Consider the following 11,894-nt stretch of genomic DNA (forward strand, 5'->3'; position numbering starts at 1 on the left):
GCAGTGTTCACCGCTATCTCGCAAAATCCATAATAAATCCGTGGATCCACACTATAAGTCGCATCGCTGCCAAAATCTAACAAAGTGGTCCTTGCATCATTTCTGACCATCTCTGAAATTTCACCCAAATCCGTTATTCCACTTTTGAGTAATGTTGTACACAGACAGACAGACAGACAGACAGACAGACTCATGTACGCCGACCATCACAAAATATATTCAGTTAATAGTCATTTCGGTTGACCACTGTGTCATCCACAACAGAAATTTACCACTGTGGAACAATACCAAAAATTAACTTAGATTTAAAGATGAAACTTAGGGAAACAGTCATACACCAAGGTTGTTAATTAAAAGATAAATAAAGATAAGTGGGTACTTGCAATAGTGATAAGTATGAAAAATATGAAACTCCAGAAGGAAGAAGCATCCATGACATAATACATGATAGTCGTCCATCTTTCCAGGGTGACTTTCCAGACCATCTCATCGTCTCAGTAAGGAGGCACATCCCTGCAGTGACGCAACCCGCTCTTTCCATCAAGTGAACAGATGAATGGGTTTTTTTTACCATACGTGTTCGAGAAATATGGGCTTAGGGCCACGTTGTATATTCTGGATATAAAAAAACCCAACTCATGTACATTAGAAATTGTAAACTTGTGATATCACACAGGATTTCACATGAGTGCATTACTGATGTTTTGTTGTGCTGCGTCAAAACAGAGTTTACTCAGTGTGTGGAGGAAAATAAAGTAAGCTTTTGACCTCACAAAACTCTCACCGTTAGCAAGTATTGGATTTGTAAAGACCTTCATACCCAACAACTTCGATTCTGGCTTTAGAAAATGGTAAAATCATAAACTTGTTTATTTGCACCAGTTGCTCCAGGGCGACAACTTCAAGTCTTTTGAGCAATTAAAAAATTACTTTAGCAAGCTAACTGACTACCAACTGTCAATAAAACTGATAACATTAGAAAATGAATAAACCAGTTTTGCTGCTCAATGTTTGTTAGCTTACATGGAGATGTACTTTTACAGAGGTAAAACTAGTAGCTGTGGACATTTAATACAACTTAAGCAGTTTTGTTTAAGGTAATATTATTAAAAGCAATTAAATAAAGCGAGGAAGGTAAAACAAATGGATAAACAAAGTTCTTTAACCAACAGTTGATTTGGTCAAAGCTCTTACCAGACAAAACCAGACTTGTCTGCTGTCAAAGAGTTGTCCATTTGTAAAAGTTTCTCAGAAGTCCACTCAGTTTAGTATCAGGGTTTGAAGGCAAAACTCAAGTGCACAGTTGAATGATGGTGAACGCAAGCATCAGACGCAACACACACATTCTGGAATCAGACGTTGAGATTTAATAACGTTGGAAAAAGATAATTAATATTTAACATTTAAATGTGTTTTTGGCAATATCCAGCTGTTTTACAGGTGTTCTGAATGCTTTTTAAGTGTTTTTCAAGTGTTTTAAAACTTTAAACTTGTAGCTTTTGGTATAACACCGATTGGACAGCCATGTTGTAACATGAACCCTAGGAAGCTGTTGCCAAGGTAACAATTAATGGAGATCTCTCCAATTAAGAATAGATATATACACTTATGGGGGGAATTTTTAATCCCAAAAGATGAATCCTAAAAAACTGTATGGTGCATATTATAAGATCACCATGATGATAAATCTATATAACGCTAATATGTGGTCAACAAAAAAACAACACTTCATTGATAAAAATGTTCTGTTGTGTTTGAGAGTAACAGCTGTCATTTAGGGAATGTGATATTTTGGGGGGCATAAAGGCTTCTGTATTTGTGATTAATTTATTATTATTGTTTCGTTGCACTACTCTATGGCCCAAAAAAGACAAGTTGTAGAGTAATATTATATGTATGTAACTTTGAGTGTGTATTTAACTATATCTCACACTCATTTGTGCCAAAAGCATTCATGACATTATTCAAATTCTCACATTTTCATTGCATTTTTGGAATTTAAAATGTATTATGAAGTTGTATTACTTTGAATAAGCAGGACACAGACATAATGCTGATCTTGAACAACTCCCTTATTTGTTTACTCCATTCTATTGAACATTTCAAGGTTCCGAGGGAAGAGTAAAATAATTTTACACACTGCTGAATCATCCTTCTGCACCATGTCCTTTCTTTAAACTGTAATTTACACAGCAGTACGGTGGGAGCTGTAGTAAAAAAAACAGTGTGATGTGAATGTTTGTTGCATTTTGGGGAAAAAAAGCATTGTAGGATGCTTTGCAATTTTTACACTTTAAATCAAAAATGAATACAATAAAGGACAGTAAAATAAAAATATTAAATCCTTATCTTTTATTGCCACTTGTTCTGCTATCTCTTTAATTGAAATACTCATCAATAAAATCTTCGTAATTTTTATATTAAAATTCTTGCTGATTTAGCAAGGAATGTATTTGCTGTCAACCTACTGTTCCATAAATCGTCCTGCAGGTGGCAGTAATGCATCTACCAGCGAGGTGGCCACTCTGTCACATCAGCACAACCCCTGAACACACATTTTACTGTGGACTACTGTCATGCAGTGTTTCCTGATCTTCCAATAACACCATTAGACATTGGCAGCTCATTCAAAATGTAAAATATTCTGCTACTAGAATAATGACGAATACCAAGAGGAGAGGAGAGAACACATTACTCTGATTCTTAGATAATTGGCTACCAGGTGCAAACAGAATTGAATTTAAGGCCCGATATATAATAATTGTCTAGGCACAAAACTTGTCTTTTACATGCTTTATTTGAATCATCTTTTGTCTTTTTCCACTGTAGTCAACTGGTTAGAATTATTCTATAAAATGTGTGTGCACTTAGATCATCTTGACTGAATAGTTTTGATTCATTGAATTGTATACATTTTATTATATTCTACTGTATTCAGTATTTGACCTTTGCATATAAAGCACTTTGAATAACGATAAGATGCTATACAAATAAACGTGCTTGATTTTTTTGGCCTCAGAATGGTGGCAGGAATAGGTCAACTGATCACAAATGCAGAAGCCTGTAGGCCCCATCGAATCGACTTTGAAATATACTCTCAAAAAATCTTTTGTCTACATAAAGCATTGTGCTTTTTATTTAACTATTTATTGTCATATGGATACATTCTGATTGAATTAGTTATTATATTATATGCAAAATAGTATAAGTAATGATTTCTAGAACAAAATTTTTAAGATAGACAGACAGACAGACAGACAGACAGATAGATAGATAGATAGATATCTGCTGCTTGATAACCGCATTTTTAAGTTACAAAATGTATCGAAGTACTACTTTCCACCACTGTGGTTAACACAGTAGCTGCTTCAGTTGTTTGTTTTTGTAGTTGGATTTTGCTTTACTTTCCCTGTTCAGGGCCCCAGACCCTAAACACAGTGAGTAAAAGCTGATTCTGAAGCCTCTCCCCATGTTTTCTCTCTCCACGATTGTTGTTGTTCATGCTGGGAGCAGGGGAAAGGGGAGGCTGTTCATGGAAAAGTTCTGGGATGCAGGGATTCCTTGTTTACATCCTCCCGGAGTACGCCGCGGGGGCGGGGTTAGCTCCGCCCTCATTCTTTAGGCCTGACGTCATTGTCGCCTGTGTTTTTTATGAATGAAAGAATCCAACCTCAGAGAGCAGCGGAGTAATTCCGGGAAAAGGCGGACTGACATTTTGTCGCCAGAGTTGCGTCGACCCAGCAGGTAAATTATTATTTTCTACCAAATATTCAAATTTTTAGCCATACTTCGGCAGTAACAGCCGAGTATTAGAGGAACGGGTCGGTAGAGGAACTGAACAGCCAACCGAGGACGAGCGAGCAGGCAGCTGTTGGCTTTAATCTGCTTTAGCTCGTCAGAGACCGTTGATGCTAGGTGCTAACTGTTAACATTACTAGCATGTTTGAGATGATGCGGATAATTTGCCCCCGTTCTTCATATTTATGTCCTTATATTCGTTTCGTTTGACAGCTAGAGAAGGTTCCCACTTCCCTATTTATATATGTGCGCTTTAAACACATTTTAAATGGATTATTTAAAGTCTAAATGGAGGCAGTCCTGATGGCTGTTTACTATAGCAGCAGCGCCTTTGCCCTAAGCTGGCCAGGTCCTCTCCGTATAAGGGTCGTTTCTAGGCGTAGCTAAATCAATAAATACAGTTTACAAGACTTGTCTGTTTTAGCTATTTGTTATTTAGTCGGTGAGTGTCAAATGGAGTCGATAATAGGTGGTGGAATTCGTATAAAACACGTTGTAGCGTCGGTTTGGCAATGCTGCGTTCACTTGTTGCTTTCCACTTTCCTTAAAAAGTCCTCCAACGTGGTATTTATAGCGAAGTACAAACGCGGATATCCTGTGCTGTTTGGGCTAATACACAGAGACGTGGTCGCGGCTGCTTTTCCTGGATTTGTACCGACTGGCAGCCTTGGTGGAGCTGAGCAATGGCTTTATTGCTGAATCACCCTGACTTTACGAAACGGCGGTCTCATCGGTTTACAGCCGGAGTCCGCCGGCTGGTTGGACAACCACTGTTGCTGCAACCCTCTGCTTCCTACGCATTTCGGGAAATGGAGTCTGTTGTCAGCAAATTAAAGGCCACACTAGCAGGTGTTTGATTTGAGCTCATATGGTCAAGCACCCACTGTTTATGACTTGTAGGCCTCTGTGTGTAGTTAAAGCTGTTTGAATGTTACGCAAATAGGATTTGGATTGTGTAACTAACTCAAGGGCCCTTAAATGCAACCGAGGATATGTGACACTGTAACAGACTCCCTTTTCTTCTTTGGTTCCTGGTTTTCTTGTAGTTCTCTGACTTGTTGCCCAAGACAGCAGCACCAGTCTTCTTTTTAGAGCCACGTGTTATCTAGGTTACTGTGTTTCTACAGGCTTTTCTGTATGGTGGATTTCATAATCTGGTTGCCATAAACAAACAACGCACAACAAGTGTAATAACCTTTTGTAGTTGAGGGTCATAAAGCAGTTTTTCACAATAGACAGAAAGCAGAAAAACAACTTGAAATTTCACCTCCCTATTCAAAATGCCTTGCTGAAAGGTAGATATTTAGGCAGCAGGTTTCTACACATGCTGCTTTGTGGGGGTTTTTTTCTTTTTAATTTACTTTTCATTCATAGAGATGATGCAGTTTGACAAAACTTCAATACAGAGCATGGGAGTTTATAGCTTGTGCTAATTTCCAACTCTCTTGTCATTGTTGGGCTTTTACATACACAGTATAATTAAAATATACAGTTTTCATTTACATAAAATCACAATATATTACAAACATCTAAGTACAGTGAAATACTCATAACCCAATATGGTCATTGTGGCTTGTAAGGGATACAACCGCTATTAGCTGAAATGACTACAGCTCTGGTTTACCTTTAGGCAGACCTTAACCTTTGTTGTGAAAGATTTTATATCTGTGAGTAATCTGATTTGGGTAGGTAATGTGTTTCAGGGTTGACAGCCCTTTATGGACATTGTGGTATTTTACAGCTGCTTTTCACTGTGTGCCGAGATGTTCTGTTACTGTCTTGTCTTTGGATTTCTGTGGAAAGAGATTCTGGGGCTAAACTAATAATATATTTGAAAAGTAATCTGAGAAAAACAAAAACAATTGAGGCTTTCAAGACTGAGCAGATTGTATCTTTTCAAGACACGGCAGTGACTCTACTAGACAGGCTTTTTACCAGACACCTTTAGAGCTGGACTGTGCGAGGATGTGAGGTTTCTGACTGTTGGGAGTGATGCTGATTCTGTCCTATGATATGAAAAATAAGAGATTAATTATCGTTAGTCTTTACTGTTATTGAAATCTTTTCAAACGAAGAGTGTACCCCGGCTTTAGTATTTTTAATTCTCAAAAGATTTGACAAAACTAGCAGCACTCCCTGACATTGTCTGGGTTACTGCTAAAATATTTATTTGATTACAGAATATTCTTAAGAGGGAAAAAAAGCTAAATAATTGTCAAAGACCATCAATAAACGCTGGAACCCCGCAAACCCTGTAATCAAGAGGTGGAGAAACTCGGTAACAGTGTGACCTTGTCTCGATCAGTCTGTTTCTCCAGTGAAAGTGATGAGTACAAGAAGTTTGTTCATCAGAGAAGCCGCTACCTTTTGGCAGCTTCTCAACAGCAGCCTCAAAATCCCCACAAGGCTGTGTGTGTCTCTCCATTCAAAACGCAGCATCGTGCAACCTTGTTTGTTCACATTTCTCTTGTGAACTATCAACTGACTTCATAAAAGGTCATTGACTCTACAAAAGAAAATCCAGTGTTGCAATAAATATGAAAGCTAACAGACTGACTCTGCAAAAGAAAGTGATGTGGGAAAACACCCTGTGGTTTAATGATGTCAGGGGAGAATTTGTTGGTTCTAATTAAATGTTAATGTTAAAAGCTGTTTTAGTGTCTACCTTCTCATCAACAGACTCTGTGGCCCCTTTTTTGTCCTGTGCTTTCTGGTCAGGATGTAGGTGAAATGAACGCAGCAAAAACTGCTTCCAGTCGAAGTGCGGAATCATTTTTAGCAGCATGACAATGATCTGAGGCTCGCTAGATGAGCCAAGAAGTGAGTAGGGGGAAAAAGCAGTTAAAGTTGGCTCACTTTGAGGTTAGACTTTAATCCCACACAACAATATTTGTGCGCTGACCTTAAGAGGCGTGTAGGAAGTCCTGATGTGATGCTGAGAGAGAAGAATGAGAGAAAATTACCAAATACAGTAAGAAGATACAGACTTAAACAAACACTCTCACAGCTGTTATTACAGCTTGTTACGAGATGCTGCAATTTAAGGGTGTGCTTTCCAGTCATGGTGTTCTAGTCCTTTTGTTTTCACGTACTACAAATAATTTAAAGTAACATGTCACGTGAAGCACCCAGTACGATCTAGTTGTGCTCTGTTTGTTTTAAAGCCTGCAACTTAAAAGTTTTGACATTTCTCGTCATGTTAACTGTCAGAAAGATATTCTGCAAACTATAGGATCCCGTGTTTTGGCTTTTTCACAATGAGAGCTTTGAACCGTTGGTGTTGTGTTGACAAGAGGAAGTGTTGAGGGAATTGGTTAGGACACCTGCTTTGAGCAACCGAAGGGCAGACACATGATAACTTCCTCCTCACTATTCCAGCTAACAGAGAAAGGCATGTCGCTTTCAAAACCTCCTCCTCCTTTCATATTAAACCGCACAGTTTAATGAGAGAGCGCGTTTGGAGAAGCATGAAAGATCTGCGGGTTCTCCTTTTCTTTATCGAGCATGACTGGCTGTCTTGTGAGCGGATGGTAAATGTCAGGCCAGAAATGTACCAAAAATGTTCCCAGTCATGTGATAATGTACTTTTTTTTTTTTTTTTTTTTAAAATATGTGTGTCCTGTTTCTGTTCTCCCCATAGTGTCTATATCTGTTTTGACTGGTGCTTGGGGAGGAAAACCGAAGACAATTGGATCATGACGACAGAAAGAACCAGCAAAGCCCTGAAGGTAACACAGAGTCAGAAATAAAACTCTGCTTTTTTATCTCCTAAAGAATGAGTCATGTTTATAGCCTTGGGCTGTTTTACAAGAGGGAAAACTGCAGTGTTGAAAAGAGGTTTCAACATTCATCCTTAACTGTTACTTTATTTGACATCAATTGTCATTTTTCATGCTTCCTCCTCTTTTAACTTCCTCCTCAGGTGAAACAGGAATGTGGCGAGAACGTGCCCTTCCTCTCGGACAGCGAGCTCATGTCCCTGTCGGTGCGAGAGTTGAATCTCCACCTACGTGGTCTCTCCCGCGAGGAGATCCAGAAGCTGAAGCAGCGCCGCCGCACCTTGAAGAACCGGGGCTACGCAGCCAGCTGCCGGGTCAAACGGGTCTCGCAGCGAGAGGCCCTGGAGCAGCAGAAAATGGAGCTCCAGAGAGAGGTGGAGAGGCTCGGGGCTGAGAACGCCGGCATGAGGAAAGAGCTGGAGGGGCTCGGCGCCCGCCTCGCCGCCCTCCAGAGATTCGCCAGAGGCCTGGAAGCTGGAGGAGGCGGCCTGCTGGCTACAGCCCCACGCCTCAACACCGCCTCCGTCATCACCATCGTGAAGAGTCCACCACAGCCTCAGCCACAGAGAGAACAGGAGCCATCCTAGAAGGAGCTGCTGGGACTGGACTGGGGGCTCGCGGCTGGTGAGGGTGGGCAGGGGTGGGCGGGGACAACAGCCTGCAATGCAAACACACATGCACACACCTGCAGGCATGCAAATACTATACACACATACAGGCAGGAGAGCAGGAAGACTATAGTAGTAGGAAAATACTAAGCGCCTTGTTCACATTATATGCAGAAATAATTCATTTCAGTGGCAGAGAGGTGCTTAATGTCACCCAGTAGACAACAGCTGTGCTTAGTTTTCCAACACAAGGGCCAAGAACAGTTGAAAATCACCTAGACAGGTGGAGGTGTCCTCTGCTTAGTGCTGCTTTATGACACTGCAGCGTAGTTGACTGAAATTCACTCAAAGTGCTTTTTTTTTTTTAGCACAAAAGTGTAGAATTTTGTTAGAGACAGATGCATCAGAGTTAATGTGAACAAGGCGTTGAGCACTGATGTACTCGCGTTCATGCACAAGATCCCCATCCACACGGGGCGTAGACTAACTGGACTCTGACTGAAGCCAGACCAACCCAACCAGAGTTACTGTACATCTTTACAGCTCAACAAATCCAGCTGTGCAGGCTGGTGCTCTCTGATTGTGCTACCGAAAGGCCGGGGCGTCTTTCTGCTTCCGTTTATGGCACCTGACCAACAGCTAGAATGCCAGGGTGGAGCTTACGTGCAGCTTCCTCCGGCTCTACGACGTCTGCATTCCTGCTAGTCTGAAATAACTAGCCGTTTCTCCTCCTGAGCTCAGACCCATGTGTTTCTGCTAAGAAGTATGCCCCACATTTGTTAGCCATTAGTGCAGAGTTTCTCAACCTTGGTGTCACTTCATGTGGGGTAACGGGTGCTTTGAAATGGATAGCTTTCCTTCTATTTTGAGCTCCCTTTATGCCCTTGAAAATAAAACCGTACTCAGGCTCGATTGACAGCTCTCTGACTGCTTTAGTTGAATATTTGGGAGCGAAAATGGTCAAAGTATCCAGACAGAGGTTGAGAAATGCTGCACAAGTGCATCATAAATTCCTTTAAAAGTTGAGTCAGTGATTTAACTTTTTTTTTTAGTTTCTGTATTCACCAGGCACTACTTGCTACCTATTCTACACCTCCACCTGAGGGGAAAGTTATTCTGTACTGCTTGTGTTCATATTTTTTACATCAACGCAGTGCCTTCAGTGTATGTAGAAGCGACAGGAATGCAAAGCTGAAGGGGGAAAATGTTAAAAACAGACTGTAATCGCTCCTTCTTGCCTGCTCGTGACATGATTTCAGTGGATTTTCATGTTTTCTAAGCTATAACCCCACATCAGTCATTTCACAAACCGTACTGTGCAGTAACTTTGCTCCGGTCTGCCCTCTTTCATATCTGGTAGGCTCCCAACAACAGATGTTGGTCATTTTGCTAAAAACGTGTCAAAAGCGGAGTCGCATCTGGTAGGAATTACGCTCAAGTCGATGCAAATCCTCTGCATACATTCCCGTTTGTGTTCTTATTTGTATGTGCCGCTGAGAGACGAAAATGTTGAGTGACATTTATCAGAGATATATTCTATATTTTATTTGTATTTAAAGGTAGATATTATGAAAAGACAAGCTAACGAGTGCTGTGATGTTCTACATGTTTTCAAAAGTACTTATGACTAGTCTGAGGATATTCTCATGTCTAATTATTGTGTTGTGTGGCGACGATGATTACTTTACAAAATGTTAATTATTAGCTGTGTAGAGATATGCTCAAAGCCAATGGCCATATTGCTGTATGATGATTTTTTTTTTGTGTGTGTGCGTGTTTTTGTTTTGTTTTGTTTTTTGCCATGTTTGTACCGGCTTGTCATAGTGGATTCTTGGAGGGACATTATTTTTCTATGATGATTTGTACGTTGTTTGTGTGGAAAAATTTGAGGTCACTTCTGAATTGGCAGGACGGGCGCATCCACAGGATGTTAAAGGAAAAGCAAATGGAGAAAGATGGAGATGAGGAGGAGACAAGAAGGTTGAGGGTGTTGATGGATGATGGAGAAAGAAAGTAGGCAAGGCGGACTGGGAAAGAAGGTGCAGAGAGGCGGTGCTTTATTCACTTGAAAAACCTCCATCTGACGTATGCCTGTTTGAGCCAAACGGGCTTAGATTTCATGGAGTTTAGGCCACTGAATAGTGCTAGCAATATCATATATAAGTAGGCATTGTAACACATTTAACTGTGTTGGCAAATAACTCCTAAAGATATGAGGCATATATTTAGCTATATATGAATATCGGTGTGGCAAAAGCATTTATTCTCAATATTTTAACGTCTCACATCTGTCAAATTGTGCTGGATGTTTTGTAATACCTGCAAAACAAAAATGGTCTTTGTATTTATTACTTGTATTTTTCTATTGTGAAAATTTAAGTACATTGTCTATTTTATATATTAATTATAATAAATGTTGTACATATTGTACATAACATGGTTTCTGTCGAGTGGATTTACAGGAAGTGTTGCACAAGTCGCTCCAGATCAGGAGATAAGTTCAAACTGAGCGTCTGGTGAGCTGCTAAACTATGACACAAGCGGTAATTCTTTATATATTCGTCACCTCCGTGCGCCTCTCGTGCATTGATACAAACTTTGCTGACTCAGACACGCCGACACGCTGCTCCTGTTTAGTCCTCTGATAAATCCCTCATGTTCTCCTGCATTTCATCCGTTGCCAGGAGCCGGTTTTGCGACGTCTTTATATTTTTTTCCCCATCTGCTGCTGTGCGTGGAGAACATACACATTAACACATGCTGAAATTCAGTTTGACAGCTGTGTACCCCCTACACCATGACTAAGATTCATAGCAGCGTTTGCCTTGTTTTCCAGCTCATTCGCTTAAGATACAGCATGACTACCCTACACACTTAGCAGAAAGAGAAAATGATGACTCCATGATGGTGGAAAGTATTGATGATAATCAATACTGGAACAATGTTCAGTACAGTCACAGTTACAGACTCATTCCATCCTAAACTTTGTATTTCAGTGTAATTCCTGTGCCATAAAAGCAAAACAAACCCATAATAAAAAACAACCAGACCTCCTCCTCTGTTTAACCCTCCTGTTGTCTTCATTTACGGCCACCAAAAAATATTGTTTCCTTGTCTGAAAAAAATCCCCAAACTTATGAAAATTTGTAAAACCTTCAGGAAGAATATTCTAATAATTCCTTAAAAGTTTTATTTTTAAAAAATCGCCCAAATTTGGCAAGAAATTTCTTGTAAATATTTTCAAAAAATGAGTAAAAATCCACCAAAAAATCCCCAAAAATATCTAAAGTGATGACATATATATCAGTAAAACTTCTAATATTTTCTTTAAGAACATTCTCAAAAAAATCAACCAAAATCCAGTGACATTTGCTGAATTTTGGTTGATTTTTATGTGAATATTCTTAAGAAACATTTTTAACTTTTTTTTCCACCAAAGAATGTTCAAAGATTTCCCAAAAATGTTTAAAATGTGGACATCAGAAGTTTCACTGTGAAAATAAATTGTTTTTCCCACATTTTCAAACTTTAAAACGGGTCAATTTTGACCTACAGGACACATGAGGGTTAAAGATGGCTTCCTTCACTCTCTTAAACCTTCTCTGTCCACAATGTGAACATTTCTGTGCTCAGAGGAGTTCTTTATCCTCCAGATGCAGCTGGACTGCTGAGGCTTTGACCTGAGTCGCTGTTTTGTTGTGGAGCAGTT

The 11,894-nt window shown here is 39.9% G+C and overlaps 1 protein-coding gene across 1 annotated transcript; it reads left to right on the plus strand.

Annotated features, from left to right (window-relative positions):
• Nucleotides 1-3,607: 3,607 nt before the first annotated feature.
• On the plus strand, nucleotides 3,608-10,620 carry maff (v-maf avian musculoaponeurotic fibrosarcoma oncogene homolog F). The gene is made up of 3 exons (XM_022217284.2): nucleotides 3,608-3,744; nucleotides 7,439-7,526; nucleotides 7,721-10,620. Exons 1-3 carry the CDS (start codon nucleotides 3,656-3,658, stop codon nucleotides 8,162-8,164), a joined length of 621 nt encoding a protein of 206 aa, XP_022072976.1. The 5' UTR covers nucleotides 3,608-3,655; the 3' UTR covers nucleotides 8,165-10,620.
• Nucleotides 10,621-11,894: the final 1,274 nt, after the last annotated feature.

This window comes from Acanthochromis polyacanthus, chromosome 19 (genome assembly GCF_021347895.1).
Source record: "Acanthochromis polyacanthus isolate Apoly-LR-REF ecotype Palm Island chromosome 19, KAUST_Apoly_ChrSc, whole genome shotgun sequence".
Lineage (NCBI taxonomy): Eukaryota > Metazoa > Chordata > Actinopteri > Pomacentridae > Acanthochromis > Acanthochromis polyacanthus.

What these genes read in the sequence shown, in the direction of transcription:
- maff (XM_022217284.2), top strand. Translation starts at nt 3,656, where the DNA reads ATGAAAGAATCCAACCTCAGAGAGCAGCGGAGTAATTCCGGGAAAAGG. An exon ending in GAGTTGCGTCGACCCAGCAG is followed by an intron (nt 3,745 to 7,438) that starts GTAAATTATTAT and finishes TTCTCCCCATAG; the next exon opens with TGTCTATATCTGTTTTGACT. An exon ending in GAACCAGCAAAGCCCTGAAG is followed by an intron (nt 7,527 to 7,720) that starts GTAACACAGAGT and finishes CTTCCTCCTCAG; the next exon opens with GTGAAACAGGAATGTGGCGA.